General features: G+C 41.9%; 1 protein-coding gene across 6 annotated transcripts in view; it reads left to right on the forward strand.

Moving 5' to 3' along the window:
- Rel (REL proto-oncogene, NF-kB subunit) overlaps positions 1-8254 on the forward strand; it is a 30236-nt gene extending 21982 nt beyond the window's left edge. For 5 of the 6 annotated variants that reach the window (XM_059275280.1, XM_059275282.1, XM_059275283.1 and 2 more), the window contains 6 exons: positions 1215-1355; positions 3799-3903; positions 4010-4222; positions 5071-5139; positions 5257-5328; positions 7196-8254. In XM_059275280.1, the coding sequence (XP_059131263.1) occupies positions 1215-1355; positions 3799-3903; positions 4010-4222; positions 5071-5139; positions 5257-5328; positions 7196-7962 (1367 nt within the window). In that variant the 3' untranslated portion in view covers positions 7963-8254. The remainder of the gene's footprint in view (positions 1-1214; positions 1356-3798; positions 3904-4009; positions 4223-5070; positions 5140-5256; positions 5329-7195) is intronic. The other variant, XM_059275278.1, reaches the window with a different exon arrangement.
- The last annotated feature ends 12075 nt before the right edge of the window (positions 8255-20329 follow it).

The raw sequence follows: 20329 nt of genomic DNA on the forward strand, positions 1-20329 counted from the left end.
TCATCTCTCTCAGCCGACTTTGACCTTTCTAGTTGTGCAGACATGTTTTATAGACTCAAAGGTTAGGCTTAAGAAGGCTGATACTGGAATACATTTCAGTGTCAGGGTAACTCCTGAGACTGACTGACTGGCATTGTGTGAAATATGTTTTTTATTGGTTGTTCCCTATAAGACTGGGGAATTTGGCTAATTGTTTTTCACATTTAGTATTTTAATTTAATACTAATCTACTTTCCAAGTAAATTTTTCACGTAATTTAACAAATATCATGCTTTTAAAATATGGCATATATTAGTAACAGTTTATTGCTATAGGCTTAAAATATTATTTCAAAGGCAGCAATATTTTATTTTAGAAATGGGTTTCTTTTCTTTTCTTTTTCTTTTCTTTTTTTTTTCTTTTTTTGGTTTTTCGAGACAGGGTTTCTCTGTGTAGCTTTGCACCTTTCCTGGAACTTACTCTGTAGTCCAGGCTGACCTCGAACTCACAGAGATCCGCCTGCCTCTGCCTCCTGAGTGCTGGGATTAAAGGGTTTCTTTTCAAAATCAATGTAAACAAGCTGTTCTTGTACTGTATTCTATGACAAGTTTTTATATTTTTTTTACAACTATAAAAATGCCCTGTGGTAGGTACATTTTGTTTGTTTTTAAGCAAACTTGACTTACACATAAAGTTTCTTAAAAGCTTACACCATCTGATATCTTCTTTACATTTCATCTCTAAAGCGTTGGTGTACAGTTAGTATGGCCCTCTGGTTCAAAGTTCACTCTACCATTTAGCTATAAAACTTTGGACAAATAATTTCCTCTCTTTAAATCAATGTCTTACCTGTGAAAACAGGGATGACGATTCTTGCCAAATTTAGAAGGTGATTACAGACCAGGCCAAATACTATGTTAAATGAAGAATGCCTATTTCCTGGGGTCTATAACCTGTTTCCAGAATTAGGATTTTTGATTTGTGGTTGTCAGTTTGTGATTCTGCCCTTAGGTTCCAGGTTCCTGACATAGTTCCTCCCTGAGCATGACTGTCCGTAGCATGTGCTGTTAGATAGTGACTGTGTGATAGGAAAGCTACTCTGAGACGTGTACCACCCTAGCTTTGTGGAGATTAAGTGCTGCTTGAGGTTATTGGACATTATGGGCAGAGAGAAAGAACAGGATTTTGTATCACTTAACTGTCCGACATTCTAAAAATCATGTTGTACTGTTCAGTCCCTGAACAGCAGCTGCTGGACATTGAAGACTGCGACCTAAATGTGGTGAGGCTGTGTTTTCAAGTGTTCCTTCCTGACGAGCACGGTAACTTGACGACTGCTCTTCCTCCCGTTGTTTCCAACCCAATCTATGACAACCGTAAGTGCTCTAGTTTTCTCACGTCTGTACTCTTAGCTTGTTCATTCCTTAGCTGTTAAAAATTTGAAGTATTTTCTTAATTAGAAAAGGAGTATGTTAGGCAGGTATGGTGGCTCGTGTATGTAATTCTAGCAATCAGAAGTCTGAGTAAGAGGATAAAGTTTGAAGGCATTATGGGTTACACAGTGAGACCTTGTCTCAAGAAACAAAAAGAAGCCAGATGTGGTGATCTCTTCACCTGCCTCTGCCGTCCAAGTGCTGGGATTAAAGGCATGTGCCACCTTTTCCGGCAGCATATTTTTTATATGGCTATATATTAATTTTAAGGAATCATTACCCAGTTAAAGAGTATTTGGTTCAGTTCCTTCTCTTTTTCTTTTTGTAAATAAATTATAATGAAATATATATATTTATGTGTGCATTTTAAAGACATATAATATATAGATATATATCATCTACATGTGTGTGTATGTGCGTGTGTGTGTGCACGAGCGCTCATGTGTATATAGAGGTCAGAAGACAACTTGCAGGGCTTGGTTGTCTCCTCCCCCCATGTGCTCCCCGGGACCAAACTCAGGGGGTCAGGCTTGCAGCAGCAGGCACCTTTTCCCACTGAACTGCCTCACTGGCTCCTGAATGTTCTTATCTTACGCAAATATTTCTGGCATCTATTTTCAGAAGCATAAATTTTGACAAACACTACATCAGAGGATATAGAAGTTTATCTGAGAAGATTATAAAACTGTCCTCCAGAATATTTTGTGCACACACACACACACATACACACACACACTCACACACCAGTGGTGTGTGCTACACCTGTTTTGCATGTAGAATACTGGTCCATAGGAGCATCGGGGTAGATTATTCTTATCAGAGAGCCTTGGGTGCCTTGGAGGACTATCATAATAATAGTGGGCAGATAAATGAAAATTGCTTTGCCCTAGGGATATAGCTAATGATATAAAAAGACAAGTCACAGTGTGCCCTTACCAAGAATTGGGAGGCAGGGACAGGAGAATTGCTCAAATTCAAAGGCCAGCTAGCCTGGTATACATAGCTGCATAAAACAATGAGAATAGGAAGAAACAAAGTGCTAGAGAGGCCCACAGAAATCCACAAAGATACCCCCACAACAGACTGCTGGCAATGGTCGAGAGACAGTCCGAACTGACCTATTCTGGTGATGGGATGGCCAAACACCCTAATTGTCGTGCTAGAAACCTCATCCAACTACTGAGGGATCTGGATGCAGAGATCCATGACTAGGCCCCAGGTGGATCTCTGGGAGTCCAATTAGCGAGAATGAGGAGGGTTTATATGAGCGAGAATTGTTGAGACCAAGGTTGGATAAAGCACAGGGACAAATAGCCAAACGAACGGAAACACATGAAATATGAACCAATGGCTGAGGGGTCACCAACTGGATCAGGCCCTCTGAGTGGGTGAGACAGTTGATTGGCCTGATCTGTTTGGGAGGCATCCAGGCAGTGGGACCGGGTCCTGTGCTCATTGCATGAGTTGGCTGTTTGAAACCTGGGGCCTATGCAGGGTCCCTTGGCTCGGCCTGGGAGGAGGGGACTGGACCTACCTGGACTGAGTCCACCAGGTTGATCTCAGTCTGTGGGGAAGGCTTTGCCCTGGAGGAGATTGGAATGGGGGGCGGGCTGGGGGGAAGGTGAGGGGGGCGGGAGGGGGGAGAACAAGGTAATCTGTGGCTGATATGTAGAACTGAATTGTATTGCAAAATAAAAATTTAAAAAAAAAAGAGAGAGACTGTCTCAAAAGAGGTGGAAATGGAGGACTAGCAAGCATCTTAGATTGTTCTCTGGCCTCCACACACGTGCTGTGGCACATGGGTTACCTGCGCTCACACACACCTACACTCAGACATACCTCAACACACATACAATACACACAAAAATATTTAGTTTTCTTTATCTGTACATTAAAATTTTTATTGTGTCTCTAAATTATTTTCCTCAAATTCTTCCTCTTACACCATAATAAAATATAATACTTGTACTGGCTAGTTTTATGTCAACTTGACACAAGCTAGAGTCATCAGAGAGCTTCAATTGAGAGATTGCCTCCTTCAGATCTGGCTGTAGGCAAGGCCTTGAGGCACTTTCTTAATTAGTGATCATGGGGGAGGGCCCAGCCCATTGTGGGGAGAGCCAACCCTGGGCTGGTGCTTCTGGGTTCCATAAGAAAGCAGGCTGAGCAAGCCCTGGGGAACACACCAGCAAGCAGCACTCCTCCACAGCCTCTGCATCAGCTCTTGCCTCCAGGTGCTTTTATTGATGAACTGTTACATGGAAGTGTGAGTGAAATACACCCTTTCCTCCCCAAGTTGCTTTTGGTCTTGGTGTTTCATCACAGCAATAGCAACATTAATTAAGACAATACTGAGACCTATTTTTTTAAAATCCTTTATATTTAGGTGCCCCAAATACTGCAGAATTAAGGATTTGTCGTGTAAACAAGAACTGTGGAAGTGTCAGGGGAGGAGATGAAATATTTCTGCTTTGTGACAAAGTTCAGAAAGGTATTTATCAGTTTTGTCCCATTGAATTAGTCTTCTACTTTTGATTGATACACCTATTTTATCTTGTTTCCCCATTGTTATTATTCTTTGGCTTCTTATTCACTAGATGACATAGAAGTTCGTTTTGTGTTGAATGACTGGGAAGCTAAAGGTATTTTCTCACAAGCTGACGTACACCGCCAAGTAGCCATTGTTTTCAAGACGCCTCCATATTGCAAAGCTATACTGGAGCCTGTGACAGTGAGGATGCAGCTGCGGAGACCCTCCGACCAGGAAGTCAGTGAGTCTATGGATTTCAGATACCTGCCAGATGAAAAAGGTATGACGTGGTGGTAGTGATGCATATACACGTATGTCAGTGTGTGTGTGTGTGTGTGTGTGTGTGTGTGTGTGTGTGTGTGTGTATATGTATGTGCGCGCATGCGCGCGTGTGGGAACTCCCTGTGTAGCTAAGGACGAATGGTCTTCCTGCCTCCACCTCCTGACTGTTGGGATTACAGACGAGTGCCGCTGTCATGTCCCCCCTTTAAATGTGACGTAGGTTGGATGCAGGGTTGTCCCACACCAGCAAGTGCTGCCCCGCCCCCACCCCCACCCCCAGCTACAGTCTCAGCTCAGAACAGATCATTGTCTCAAGCTGATCATCCCAGTGACATTGTGAACTAAGCATTTGAGTGCAGTTTTATATATTCATAATTGATATTTCCTTTTCCTAGAACTGTTCAGTTGTGTGTCTTTGTCTTTGGATTTTTTTCATGCTCTTTGCATTTCTTAGGAGGATTGGAATAATTTGAGATTTCTTGAACTGTTGGATCATATTTTTGGATTTACATTTTGTACTTACTGTGCCTTTTTATAGGTAGAAAGTTTGTTAATTAGAATTGGTATCTGTTTTGGACTACTTATTATCAGACCTTATTTCATTAGTTCATGTTGACTTATAGGTGTTTTTAGGGTGAAAAATTACTATTTTAAGCTGCTTTTTTTTTTTTTATTAAAAGTGTCCTTTACAACTGATATGGGATATATTGTACAATAATGTACTTACAGTTCTATACTGTTCACATGTATTTGAAGTGTTTCCATATGTTGATAATGTGTCTACTCACGATGGAGAGGGCAGAACCCACGACAACTTACTGTTTTTCTGTTTTCTTTTTTAATCAGATGCATATGGCAATAAATCAAAGAGACAAAAAACAACTCTGCTTTTTCAGAAACTGCTACAAGATTGTGGTGAGAATACTCTGGATTAATTTTTATTTAATTTGATTTGTTTTATTCTGTTTTTAAAATTTTAATTATAAACTATTTTTTCAAGTTACGTTTAATAATAGAAAAACTTTATCATAGCAGCTAACTTTCCTGAGAGACCAAGAAATGTTTCCGTGGGACCAGTTGGAGAAGGAAGATTCATCAAAAAAGGTATTTTATCCCTATTAAATACTGTTATTCCACTCTTTAGGAGCAAATACTTTTTAAATATTTTTCTTTCCTACAAATTTTCTCATGCTTTTAGTATTGAATTGAGCTAGTCTGTGCCTCGGAAGGTTATGTTGGAAACTGATTATATTTTGGGGATTTTTATTTGTTCAAGAAAATACATTTTGTTCATACATAGTGTCTTCTTAGTTAGGGTTTCTTTCTATTGCTGTGAAGAGACACCATGACCACAGCAACTCTTATAAAGCAAACCATTTGATTGGGGCTAGCTTACAATTTCAGAGGTTTAGTATTATCTTCGTGGTGGCGGGCAGGCAGACACGGTGCTGGAGAGGGAACCAAGAGTTCTACATCTTGATCCACAGGCAGCAGCAGCACCTGTGTGTCACACTGGACTGGCTTGAGCATGTATGAGCTCAAAGCTCACCTCCACAGTGACACACCCACTCCAACAAATCCACACCTCCTAATAGTACTGTGGGCCAAGTATTCAAACATATGAGTCTATGGGGCCATATCTATTCAAACTACCACAACTGGTAATTTTAGTAATCGTATTATGTCATGGAAGAAATGATGTGGATAATGGTAGGCATTTGTTTATAACAATTTCCGCTGGCACACAGCTGTGCTCCTTTGGTTGCAGTGTCTCTCGCTACCTTTTTAAAATGGTGCTGTGTACTGAAAGTTTTCCTGTGCTCGCCCGGCACCAAGGTCCCACAGCCACTTCAAAATTGCGGTGTCCCGCCTGGTCCCACAACCGCTCAGACCCAAGTAAACACACACAGGCTTATATTATTTTTAAACTACGACCATGGCAGGCTTCTCACTAGCTAGCTCTTACATCTTAAATTAACCCATTTCTATAAATCTATACTTTGCCACGTGGCTTGTGGCTTACCGGTACTTTCCATCTTGTTCTGGCGGCGGTGGCTGGCAGCATCTCCTCTGCTCTGTCTTTCTCCTTCCTCTCGCTCTGGTTGGAGTGCCCCACCTCACCGTATTCTGCCTCACCATTGGCCAAACCACTTTATTTATCAACCAATCAGAGCAACACATATTCACAGCATACAGAACGACATCACCCATGAGTGCTGCAGTAGGACCTCAGGCATGCTGACCACTTGCTGACCACCTCAGGCATGCTGACCACTTGCTGTCATGCCCAGTCCACTCCAGACCTGGACTCCTACTACAGCAGCAGAGGGGAATAGTTCCAGCAGAGACTGCTCACCTCATCAGTCTTAAAACTGTCCAGCCTTTGATAGAAGATGTTTCATGAGCCCCTGACAAGTTTTCCGTCTTCTCTCCTTAAATTGATACTTTATCCTGGTCTATGTAGTACTTGTGTAATATGTCAATAAATATAGTTTTTTATGATAGGAGATTTTGTACTACCTTAGGGTCATATCCTAATAAGTCTTAAAAACTGTATTTTTCAGTTTTCCCTAATGAATGTCTTCTCCATCTCTCCATTTTATCCTAAAAGTAGAGACCATAACATGATTTGGGCTGTTGGATACCTGTTAACTGAAATTGCAATATTTATCTTCTATATTTTAAAGATATATCTCTATGGCTCAAGAAGCTAGATTTTTCATATTTTATGGGAAGAAAATTACACAAAAACAAAATAACAAAAATCATTTTTCATGTATTTGTAAAGCAATTTACATGTTACTGAATTTAGTTTTGAATTCATATAATAATTTTTATGCTTTAATTTTTTTATTTGAAATGTATCAGTTCCTTAGAAAATTTTTAGTGTGTTTTTGTAATTTCAATTCAGAAATAATGCTTTACATTAATTTGTTCATCTTAATTTATAAAATACATTTTTCTTCTACAGAATCAAACTTCTTTTCTCATGGTACAGTTTTACCAGAAATGCCCAGGTCTTCAGGAGTTTCAAGTCAAGCTGAACCCTACTATTCGTCATCTGTGTCCCTCTCAAGTGGATTACCACATCACCCACCAGCCATAGCCTCAGTGGTCTCTCCACCTACAAGCTGGTCATCAGTGACCCACCCCACCTCACGCTCAGTCAGTACAAATACATTGAGTAGTTTCTCAGCGGGAACACTCCCCTCTAATTCACAAGGTATCCTTCCATTCCTAGAAGAGCCTGGTGTGAGCGATATAAGTGCTTCTAATGCTTGCCTTTATACCGATGACCTAGCTAGAATGGAAACGTCATCCATGTCACCAGCTGACTTGTATAGTATTTCCGATGTCACCATGCTGTCTAATCGCCCTGTGAATGTGATGACACCCAGCAGTGATAACATGGGGGACACTGATAATCCAAGACTTGTGAGCATCAATCTTGAAAACCCCTCATGTACTTCAAGGTTAGACCAAAGAGACCTGAGGCAACTACATCAGATGTCTTCTGCCAGTATGTCAGCAGGCACCAGTTCTAATTCTGTTTTTGTTTCACAGTCAGATGCATTTGATAGAGCAAACTTCAATTGTGTAGAAAATGGCCTGATAAATGAGCCCGGACCATCAAATGATGCAAATAGTCATAATTTTGTTCAGAGTAGTCAATATTCAAGTATTGACACTCTGCAAAGTGAGCAGTTGAGTGATTCCTTTGCATACGGTTTTTTTTAAATACAAGTTGTAGGACTTAAATCTAGAGGACTATAAAACTTTAGGTGTATAGACTATAAAGCGAAGGTTCAGAAGTAGAAACTGCTTCTTACTTTGAAAGATGCCTAAAGTACATGTGCTTGACGTGAATTGTTCTTTCATATTTCCTCAAGACAAGCTATGTGTCTTTTGTAATGTATTAATGTATTAGTTAAATGAATTGATATTTGCTTTCAAGCAGATTTAAGGTAAAACATGTAATGGCTATGCCATTGGGAAATAAACTCATTATTGTTGAGGCCCATAGGCCAAAGTGACCCCTAAGGGGTTTTCTGGGGTTTCTTGGTACGTTTAGGGTGTGTGTGTGTGTGTGTGTGTGTGTGTGTGTGTGTGTGTGTGTGTGAAAGAGAGAGAGAGAGAGAGAGAGAGAGAGAGAGAGAGAGAGAGAGAGAGAGAGAGAGAGAGAGAGAGAGAGAGCGCACTAAAGGGAGTTTTCAAGATATGGAAGATTTGTCCTTATATTTTTTAGACTCACACCACTAAAGTTACTTATGAAATTAGCTTTATGCCCATATGCCCATGTAGACATTTTCTTGAGTCTTTTCTTTATTAGATGCCCTCATACTCTTTAATCTTATAAATCCTGTCTACTTCTCTATCAGGAATCTAGCCAGATGTTCTGGCCCATGTCTATAATCTCCCTGCTCGATATTGCAAGTTCAAGGCCTGCCTGGACTACATAGTAAGTTCAATACCAGCTTGGGCAGCTTATGAAAATTTTGTCTCTGTATAAAGATAGAAAAGGCTAAAGATGTGACTCAGTGGTAGAGCTTGCTTAACATTTGCAAGGCCCTGTGTTCAACCCCCTGTAGAGGGAAAAGGAAAAAAATAACAAAATAAATTTAAGTTTTCGCTCAATATATCGATGCCTGGGTTTTGAACTCTATCCCTAGACTTGCTTTTCCTCGGCCTCACCAGCTCTGGAGACTGTCACACCAGGCTTCTAGTTGCCGAGGCCAAGCCTGGCTGTTGTCCTTCTTCTTGTCTCCCAAAGCTGTCAGTGCAGCAGCAAATCCAGAAGGCCTTTCCTCGGTGTGTATCCAAAGCTGACCACCTCTTTTGAACTCTTGTTTGAGACAGGGTTTCATGTCGCTCAGGCTGGCCTCAAACTTGCTATATAGCCAAAGATGACCTTGATCTTCGGATCCTCCTCCTACCTCGGGAGTGCCGGGATTACAAGTGTGCACCACCACACCAGGTTTATGTGGTTCTGGCGTTGGTGACAGGGTTTTCGGGAGAAGCATTCTACCAATTGAGCTACATGCTCAGATCAGACTAGTTGCTGTAATTTTGTATTAGTTGGCATTGATAAACTCAGACACAGCCGTTAGAGAGCTCAGCAGATGTTACCCACACATTGAAAAACTTGTTCGCAGTTTTTCCTCTAAGTTGAACTAAGGTATGTCTACACCTGTGTTTAGAGGATTTTCAAAGGACGTTTTATTTCCGGGTGCTGTTTACGGATCACAGAACTCACTTTATAACTTACAGTGCATTTAACCACATTTCCCTGTCTCCCTAGGTGCATTTGTATTTCACCTTCCTTCCCAAACTCCACCTTGTGCACTACATCTTGTCCTGTTCCCAGTGCCCTCCTGTCCCACTTAGTTCCTGCTTTCTGTGTATAAACAGAATAAGTATTTTCTTGAGCTTAAAAGGAAAGGCTAAAAACATCCCCCAAGCACTGCAACCCTACCCGCGTCACGTCCCTTCTTCCACTTCACCTTAAAGTGCCGCACGCAGCCTGTCTCGTCACCTCTGCGTCCTCCTTCACCTGTCCATCGCGGGCTTCAGTTCACCCTGCCCCTTGTCCAGTCCGGATCTTTATCGGTGGTCCTCATCTGTCCTGCCGACAGCCTGTTCTGACTGACCAGGTGCTCTGTGAAGGCAGGATCCGCTCAGTTCCTAACCCCAGCTCATCTGTACCGCAGGTCAGCTTTCTCCCCTCATGTCTGAGTGCTCATGTAAACTGCCTTCTCTCACACTCTGCTTTCCTGCTGGCATTGCTGCTGTCACCAGAGATATTTAATAGAAACCTCATAGTCATCTTCGATTGTCTTCCTCAGTTCATTCATAGTCCTTTTGAGTCTGCCTACTAAAAGTCTCTTCATCTGTCCCTTCCATTACTGGAAAGGTCGTGCTTCTTTTGCTCCGGTGGGTATCTTTTCCATATGTTCAAGGTGTAATAGCCCGTTTCTCTTGTACTTTGTATCGGAGCGTGTTGCTTTTCTCCCTCGGGTCTCCGTGTACGTAACCTGCTCTGTCTCTGCTCCTGACATTTACTTGTAGCATCTGGCTTCTCTGCATGGTTTGGTCATGGTGCCACAGCTGAGGTGCAGCATATCTGGGACTCCAGCACTTGACAGAGACTCTGGCATAATTGGTGCGGAGTAATCAATAGCTGTTTGTTAGAGCGAAGGAGGATTATAAAACAGTATTTAAGGACATAGGTTTAATGGGAAAGGTGCTTAACTCCACAGGAAAGTCATGGTGCCAAGATGACCCGTCTTCTGAGACGCACTTCTCTTCTGGCCAGCCATCTCCTTCTTCTTAAAACCATATGCAAAGACTGGCACATAGTTTCATGGTAGAGCACAGCCCTGTGTTTGATACCCAGAACTGCAACAACAACAACAAAATTAATTACAAAACTAAAGTATGAAAACCGCCCTGAGGCCCTTTGAGACCCAAAGCAGCTTTCTTAGAAATTGTAGTTTCAGCAGTATCGAGTAGGAATTCTGCCTCTGTATGTGGCAGGTGAAATTTCAAGTACCCCTGAGATACCTACCCCTTGATAGTTTACCCTGCACAGACATGTCAGCAGCCAGTATTCATGTAATAAATCATATGACATTTTGTAACTGTATATTGTACAGTATACCATGTTCTGTGTAGAAAATCAGAGGTGAATGAGATTCAACCCTTGTTCTCAAAGCTATGTTTCTTTTCTTATGAGGAATCACACATACAGTCAACCAAATAAACATGGACAAACTTTAAGGTATAGTTTGAAGAATTGTAACTTATGTAAAAACCATGTAACCACGATGTTTGGGACCCCAGGCTCTCATCAGCATCTCCAAACCACTATTCTGGTTCTTGTCATCAGAGCCTGCTGACTTACTATCCCAACAGCCTTTACTTTGCTAATTGAGTCCCTACTAAAAAGTCTAGTGTACAGAGTAACTGGTTGTCAGTTTGTCTTAATATACTTCAGCATGTTTCAACAGCCCCAGAAAAACTATATTTTCCATGGTGAGACTTAGAATTGGTGATACAGGCTGTCTACTTGTACCACATTACATTTTAATTATAGATTGATATATTGAAAAATTATCATACAATATCAGACAACATGGAAAATATAAAGAAGAGAGACTGTTTTTAGTCAGTTAGCCCAGATGAGTCTGGTGTTACGGGCCTGTAATCCCAGATACTCAGGCAGAAGGATCACAAGTTCAAGGCCTGCCTAGTCTGCTGACCGAGTTCAAGAGGACAAACTTGTGAGCTCCTATCTCAAGATATATAGTGAAAAATAGGTGCTGGGGTGCAGTTCAGTGGAGAGCACCTAGCATGCACAGCCCTAGATTCAGTGCCCACCCCCAGAAAAACAAAAAACCGGTCTTTCCCAGGGTGTGTTTTGTATTAACTAATGTCTGGGGAGAAACACTGTAAATTGCAAAGTGTGAGTCAAAGACAATAGCCCAACAGCTCTGTGTCTCATGTGGCACTGATTAATCTACTATCCAGACACTCCTAGTCAGCAGTGCCGCAGAGAAAAATCACCAGGGAGTAGGTACTTCATGAGAACGATGATATGGGACTCTCTTTAGACTAATGTCTAAATTGCCAGATGTGGAGAAACTTCTTTGGGCCTTACTCTTTCAGAGTACTCATTGAGGGAAATATCAGTTACTGGCTTTACTTTTGAAATTTTGTGACTCTTGATTTCTTTGTAAAAGTTGAGCTTTTCTTTGGGAGTGTTTTGACTTTTATGAAGCTGCCTCTGCAAGGTGTCAGGTTTGTTTTCAGAGGCTGGATGTGCAAAGAAGAGGTTAGAAGGCTTTTGTATCCTGTGTATGAAAAGTCCATGCTACTCTCCGAAGCCCAGCAGTGGGCTGAGGGATGAAAGCTTCTCATGTTTATCCAGGGTCATCCCTTCAAGACAAAGTCATATGAAGATCTGAACTGAACACCAGGGCAGAATTTACAGCTCAGGGTCAACAGTGGATCTCAAAAATAATCATATCTATTTTTTTTCACGTGTGCAAAAAGACCAAAACCCACTCATGTCGTCACCATGTTTTTGTTTTGTTTTTACTTTATTTTTTTTTTGTTTTGGTTTTTTTTTTTTTTTTTGGTTTTTTGAGACAGGGTTTCTCTGTGTAGCTTTGCACCTTTTCCTGGATCTTGCTCTGTAGACCAGGCTGTCCTCGAACTCACAAAGATCCACCTGCCTCTGCCTCCCGAGTGCTGGGATTAAAGGCGTGCGCCACCACCGCCCGGCTTTTGGTTTTTTGAAGCAGGGTTTCTCTGTGTAGCTCTGGTTGTCCTGGAACTCACTCTGTAGACAAGGCAGGCCTCGAACTTGCCTGCCTCTGCCTCCTGAGTGCTGGAATTAACAGTACAGTGGTGAGTACTCTGCATTGTGTCTCGCCATCTTTTTAATAGACAAGATGTAACTTTCTAACGAGTAACCATGCTCTTCTAAGCGTGGCTCTAGGGCTGCAGATGGGCTTTTGGTTTGCCTTTTTTTTGAGACAGGGTACCCTGTTGTAGCCCTGACTGGCCTGGAACTCACAGAAGCCTATCTGCTTCTGCCTCCCAAACAACTTCTGGGTTGTTGTTGTGTTTATTTTTTAAGCTTTTGGAACTTTAAAGAATCACAAACAAAATTCATTGAATATTTAGACTTCACAGTAACATAACAAACTGAGTTTTTAGGGCTGTTAGCAAATATTTAAACTTTTGTTAAAATACCAGATTCATCTTATGTCATTTTTTTTTTTTTTTTTTTTTTTTTTTTTTTTTTTTTTTTTTTTTTTTCCGAGACAGGGTTTCTCTGTGTAGCTTTGCGCCTTTCCTGGAACTCACTCGGTAGCCCAGGCTGGCCTCGAACTCACAGAGATCCGCCTGGCTCTGCCTCCCGAGTGCTGGGATTAAAGGCGTGCGCCACCACCGCCCGGCTTCATTTTCTTCTTCAGCTTTTTTAACCAAAATATAACTTCCCATGAGATGGAGTAGGGTAAGGTTGGAGTACTTCGGAGTATCTGTATGACATTCAGTCTTCACTAGACTTCACTGCTCTTAGTGAACCAGCCATGGTGACTCATGCCTGTTGCTTCAACACTTGGAAGGCTGAGGCAGGAGGTATACTTCAGGTAGGACTTCAAGATCAGCCTGGGCAACATGGGAGACCTCAAAGAATTTTAAAATACTGTTGGCCATGGTTAATAGAGCCCAACAAAATAGTGAAACTCCCTGCCTCTCCCTTCCGAGTACTGGGATTGTAGGCATATGCCACCACACTGCACCTGGTTTAAAATATTTAGATTTTTGAGGGGAAGGCAGGGGAGTGTCATAATGGAATTGAACCCAGGGTCTCATACATGCTGGGCAAGTGCTCTACCACTGACTGAACTGTCTGCATTTGAAACTCATTTTATATGCTTGATGATGAATTAATTTCAAGGCACTGATGAAATTATTTTTTTAAAGTTCTCAGATACTGTTACCTAATAAGTTAAGCTTTGTATCAAGATGAAGTATTTTGTAAAATGTCAAGATGCCTTTTATTGTACAAAATATTGTTACTTTTGTAATATCTTTGTATATTGTGATTTTTTTCTTGGCGATATAATAAACTATTTTCTAAAAGTGCTTGCTAAAATTTTGCTATTTGCTTACAGAATATCAATGAACTTTCCTTACTTTTTGTAACATTTTTGTTGTAAGGAGTGGTTGTTTGGGTTGCAAAACATCAGGCATTTTATAAAATGTTCTCAGCACAATGTGCTTTTATCTGTAACTACCCTTTGAAATGGTAGTCTCAACAAGCAATTGAAATGCCTTTTTCAAAGGCTTTGTTTTTGTTTTTTGGTTTTTTTTTAGACAGGGTCTCACTGTGTAATCCTGACTGTCCTGGAACTCACTCTGGAGACCAGGCTGGCCTCAAACTACGATACCAGCCTGTCTCTACCTCCTGAGTGCTGGGATTAAAAGCGTGCACCACCACACCTGGCTCCTCATCCCTCCCCTAACAAGGCAGAAGTCTCAGGGTGGCAGTATGGTCAGGTTCTTTGAGAGTTCCCTTCATGGCTTGCCGATGGCTACCTCAGTGTCCTCACATGGGGCAAGGAGGGAGAGAGCATGAAGAACAGAGGTTGAGATCAGGCATGCTGTGTATTCTTCATAGAAAGAGTTTTAGGTTTAAATTTTGTATTACATTTTATTCATCTATTTGTGTGTGAGAGCATGTGTGGATGCCAGAGGACAACCTTTATGGGGGTTAGTTCTCTCCTCCATCACACAGGTTCCATGAATCAAACTCAGGACATCAGATTCAGGGCAGGTGCCTTTACCCCCTGAGCCATCTCATGAGCCCCGATTTTATTTCTTTAAAGATAACCCCCAAAAATGTGTCCTTTGGCCAGCCATTTGCCCAGCTTCTCTCAAGTGCATCCCAACCTTCCAACATCCCATTCTATGACATCAGCATTTTTACATTTCATGTATAAATTATATCATGTGGTATTTGTCTTCGGCCTCACATATTGTATCCCAGGTTTACCTACATCGTTACAAATGATGGGAACACCGTGCTTCTAGTTACCGAGGCCAAGCCTGGCTGTTGTCCTTCTTCATTTCCCAAAGCTGTCACTTCAGCAGCAAATCCAGAAGGCCTTTCCTCCGTGTGTATCCGAAGCTGACCACCTCTTTTGAACTCTTGTTTGAGACAGGGTTTCATGTCGCTCAGGCTGGCCTCAAACCAGCTGTGTATCCAGGGATGAACACTATCTCAGTGTATATTTGTACTGTATTGTCTTTATCTACTCATCCATTGGTGGACACTCAGACAGACTTCTTATCTTGTTTATTGTAAATAATGCTGTGGACATGGGGATGTAGATATATAAACCCAGGAATGGGCTTGCTAGGTCACACAGTTGTTCTGGTTTTCTGAGGAACTCTCATAACAGCTGAACCAACACACATTGTCATCAACAATGCGGAGTTTCTCCTTACTCCATGTTCTTACCAGGACTTGTTATCTTTCTATCTTCGTGTGTGTGTGTGTGTGTGTGTGTGTGTGTGTGTGTGTGTGTGTGTGTGTGTTGCTTACATGAGTGCAGGTGCCCTAGGAGGCCAGAAGAGGGCAGTGGATTCCCAGAAGCCAAAGTGATAGGTGGTTGTGCGCCACCTCACATGGATACTGGGAACTCAGCTTAAGTCCTCTGCAAAATCAGCGCGTGTCCTTAACTGCTGAGCCATCTCTTCAGCCCCTGACTTCCCTCTTTTTGATAATAGCCATTCTAATAGGTATGAAGGGGTATCCCATTTTAATTTTTATTTCTCTGATTAATTGGGTTTTCTTTTTTATAGGCTTGTTGGCCCTTTATCTTTTGAGAACATATGTAATGGTTCATGGTCCATTTTACCACTACATCCGTTTTTTTTTTTTTTTTTTTTTGACATGTGGTCATATTACTTGCTAAGGAGATCAGGCTGGCCTCTAACTCAGAGCTCCGCCTGCTCCTGCTTCCAAAGGTCTGGGATTAAAGGCATGTGCCACACCAGTGCGTCCTTTGTTTCTTTGCTATTGGGTCGTTTTGGATAGTGACCTGGGATCAGATGTATGCTCTCAACTATTTTCTCCCATTCTGGGGGTTGTCTTTCCACTCCATTCTTTCCTTTGCTGTTCCAAAGGAGCCCTTTTTTGTTTAGTAATCCCACTTGTCTAGTTTTGCTTTTGTTGGTCATGATTTCGGTGGCAAATACAAAACAGAGTTGCCTAGACCACAGTCACGTTGCTTTACCCCATTTTTTTTTTCTAGTTTTAGTTTTAGCCCTGAAAATCTGAGATGGGTTTTAGGTGCTCTTTACATATGGTGTGAATTAAGGAGCTCATTACATACATATGCAGGTAGACCCAGTTCCCAACACCTTTTACTGTTCTTTCCCCATTGTGTGTTCTTGACACGTCTGTCAGAAATAAGCTGAACATAAATGCATGGACTTATTTCTGGGCTGGCATGTATGGGTATTGCAGTCAGGCTGGCTTCAGATTTCCTGTGTCACTGAGGATGACTCTGAACTTTTGATTCTCCTACTTCTACAAGTGCTGGTGTTTCAGGCATACACCACATCGATTTAGCGATGGACTGAGCATAGAACCCAGGGACTCATGCTGCTAAGCAAGCATTCTGCTGACTGAGTTACATCCCCAGTCCTTGTTCTTTATTATTTTAAAATGGGGTTTTATTGTACAGGCCGTGCTGGCCTGGATCTTGCTGTATGCCTCAAACTCATGTTCTCCCCCAACTCCCCCTCCATCTGAGTCCTAGGATTTCAGATTGAGACACCATGCCTATCTATCCCTTTGTTCTTTTGGCCTAAGCTCACTTTGCTCGATAGCTCTTGTGGTTTCATACATAGTGTAGAGCAGTTCTGCTACAAAATGACATTTCAATTCTGATTGCTTTTATCATATTGAACCATCCTTGAATCTTTGGGGTAATCCCTCATGGTCTTGGTGAGCTATATTTTGAGTATGTTGTTGAATATGTCTTGCAAGCATCTTAATTTTTTCATGTATGTTCATAAGGGACACTGGCCTGCGTTTTCTCTTAATGTCTTTTTGGAGTTTGCCACTGGAGTTTGGAAGCATTTCCTCTTTGCTTGCTTTAGAAAAGTTGGAGATTAGCTGGGCGGTGGTGGCGCACGCCTTTAATCCCAGCACTTGGGAGGCAGAGTCAGGCAGATCTCTGTGAGTTCGAGGCCAGCCTGGGCTACAGAGTGAGATCCAGGACAGGTACCAAAACTATACAGAGAAACCCTGTCTCAAAAAAAAAAAAACAAAAAAAAAAAAACAAAAAAAAAAACCCAAAACCAGAAAAGTTGGTGATTGCTATCAGCTCTTTAAATGTTTGGTAGCAGTGAACCCATCAGGTGCTAGATTTTTCTTTCTTGAAACTTTTAATAGTTTTATCTCCTTATTCATTATTAATCTGTTCAGATTTTATTGAACATCTTTGGGTAATGGGATTGTAGTGATCTGGAGTAAGAAGGTAGTCAGAGGAGGGTGGTTATTTTTAAGGGTTTTATGTACATACATGTTGTATGTGTTGAGGCTAATGGCAGTCAGACTCACCATTAGAGCAGAGAATTAAGAAGTTTGAAAAGGAGAAATAGAGGGCAGGCATGGAAATACTGACATTGTAACCATAGCTTTTGGTGTATGTAGATAGACATTTCTAGATGTTATGTGTTCTATGAGAGGGCTTTAAAACAGCAATCCTCAATAACAAGAGCACATATAAAATCCGAGACCTTGGTTTCTAAACCCAATTTCTGGGGTTGGGGGTGTAGCTCAAATGATTCTCTAGTCTGCATGGGATCCTGCTCTCCAGCATCACATAAAGCAGGCATGACATACACCTATAGTCCAGGCTCTGGATTGCAAAGAAAAATTCAAGATCATTCTTGGCTACATTCAAGGCCAGCCTGGGCTACACGACATCTTGTCTCAAAATTTTTTTCTAAAGTACTTTTGGGATGATGAGATGGCTCAGTGGATAAAAGCCTGATGACCCAAGTTCAATCCCCAGGACCCACATGGTAGGCAAGAACTGAACTGACATTACCCTGACCTCCACATGTGTGCTGCAGCGTGCATGGACACACATATGATAAATGTAGTAAGAAGTTTATTCTAGAAAAATAACATTTTCCACAAATGGAACCAGATCTTAGGAAAATTGCCTATTTCATAGCTAGTGCAGAGGAAATACAAAGATGAGTATGGAATATCTTTGTTTTATAGTAAGAATATACTCAAAGAATGGTAGAGATGATGTCAAAAGAAAACAAGAGCTTGGATTCCCACTGCTCAGGCCAGTACTTAGAAATAATAAAAAAAAAAAAATGTTAGTAACGTATTACCACCTCATTGAATAAAATGGGATCTATGAATGGGGGTGATGGTGACAAAATGCTTTTCTTGGATCAATCCCCAACACCCCAAAAGAGAAAACCAAGGCTACAGTCCACCACGATGCAGCAAATGATGAACAGAGAGGAAAGGCCCTGCCTTTCAGCGGGATGCCAATCATTACATGTAAAAGGAATGGCAGATTTTGGCAATTAGTATCCAGCAATCATGAGTCAGGTGGAGATCGTCAGTGGATGCTGTCTGATGAGTGAAGATCTGGTCCATCTATAAGGTCCACAGAGGGGACGGAGGATTCTAAGACTGGAGCAGCTGGATAGACAACACCTTACCCAGCTGCCGACACCCAGCCCTCAGAAACTGGAAAACTTGGGAACTGACAATTGGTCAATGTTTTTTCTTGACAAGAAGAAAACATTTCTTCTGTGGCATTCTCACACGCCTAAATCTAAGAAGGAAGTACTAGGCAGACGAGCTGAGGGGGTAGCCTACTAAATAACTGGTCTGAAATCTTAAAACTGCTTCATGAATGTCAGCGTAACCACGGACTACAGAGTGTGATGACTTGATCATGACGCCCGTGACAAACGGCAACCAAGTGAAGCCTTCGGGTTAGAGAATGGTAGTCTATCAGGGCTAACTTCCTGGTATGGTGGGCGTCCTGTGATTTACAAGATGTCTTCCTGGAATTACACACTGATGTGTTTGAGATGGTGAGGTGTTGCTGACTCAGCAACTCAGTGGGAAAGTTCCTTTGTACTTTTAGTACTTTTAAGTTTGGAATTATTTTGAAATGAAAAAAAAAAAAGGATATGAAAGTAATGTTTTCATAATGATAAAAAAAAAAGGTACTGTGCTAGCTGTTTTTTTATGTCAACTTGGCACAGGCTAGACTATCTGGGAAGAGGGAGACTCACTCAATTGAGAAAGTGTTTCCATAGGATCAGCCTGTGGACAAGTCTGTGGTGATGTTGATTAATGATTGATGTGGGAGGGCCCAGCCCACTGTGGGCGGTGCTAGCCCTGAGCTCGTGGTCCTGGGTGCTATATGAAAGCAGACTGAGCAAGCCACGAGGAGTGAGCCAGTAAGCAGCGTTCCTCCTTGGCTTTTGCTTCAGTTCCTGCCTCCTGCCCTGACTTCCCTCAATGATGGAAGAGTAAGGGAAATAAACCCTTTTCTCCCTAAGTTGCAAGGTAAGTGGGTACCATTTAAAAACCAATTCAGAAAAGCTCCCACCTGGACTGTGGTTGAGGCCCTTGAACACAATCCAAACCCTTTGAAAGGCAGGAGGAGGATCATGAACTCAAGTCCAGCCCAAGCCATAACACGAGACCCTACCTTCAGTGACCACACAGTTCATTCTCGTGTGTGAACTTAAAGGGAACAGAATGACAGCTGAGCTGGCTGATGAGGAAGGCTGAAATGTAACCTTCTCGACAAGGTGGTATGACTGTAGCGATCATGAACTCGGGCATCCGCAGTTGGCTGTATGGGTCGTGAGGGGGGGATGCGGACCCGTCCCTCCCTGAGAAACTACTAGCTGTTGATGGATGCTTGAAGGGGCGCTGTCCTAAGTGTTGCCCGCTGTGTCCCACAGCCATGCCCACAAAGGTTGTCATCTCAGGGGGTCACAAGGGCCTCGCAGGGAGGGAGCTTCCTTGGGGATGGGAGGGAGGTAAGAAAGGGTAGGGGTTAGTGTGGCGGTGCGCACCTTTAATCCCAGCACCTAGGAGGAAGAGAAAGGCAGATAGCCGTGAGTTCTAGACAGCCAGGGCTACATAGAGAGACTGTCTCAAAAAATAAAAACAAAACAAAAAAGAAAAGATGGGGGTGTATGTGTGACCACTGTGTATTATGTGCATGTGTGAAACTGTCAAAGAATAAATTTAATTAAAAAAAAAAAAGACTAAAGCTCCAAGTGGGGGGGAAAACACACCTGCTGTTTTCTCTTAGGAAATGAAAATTTAACTTAAGTCACTTAATTTAACTTGCAAAAGTAACCAGTTACCCTACTAGGAAAATTCTCATTTATCAATTCTATTTTTTCCTTGACTTCTTCAGCTCTTCGGAGTTGATTTTTTTCCCCCTAAAGTAAACTACAGATTATATTTGCAACCAAGAACAAAAAGCTCACTCTGCAAATGACAAACACTGCTTCT

Source organism: Peromyscus eremicus, chromosome 10, assembly GCF_949786415.1.
Source record: "Peromyscus eremicus chromosome 10, PerEre_H2_v1, whole genome shotgun sequence".
Lineage (NCBI taxonomy): Eukaryota > Metazoa > Chordata > Mammalia > Rodentia > Cricetidae > Peromyscus > Peromyscus eremicus.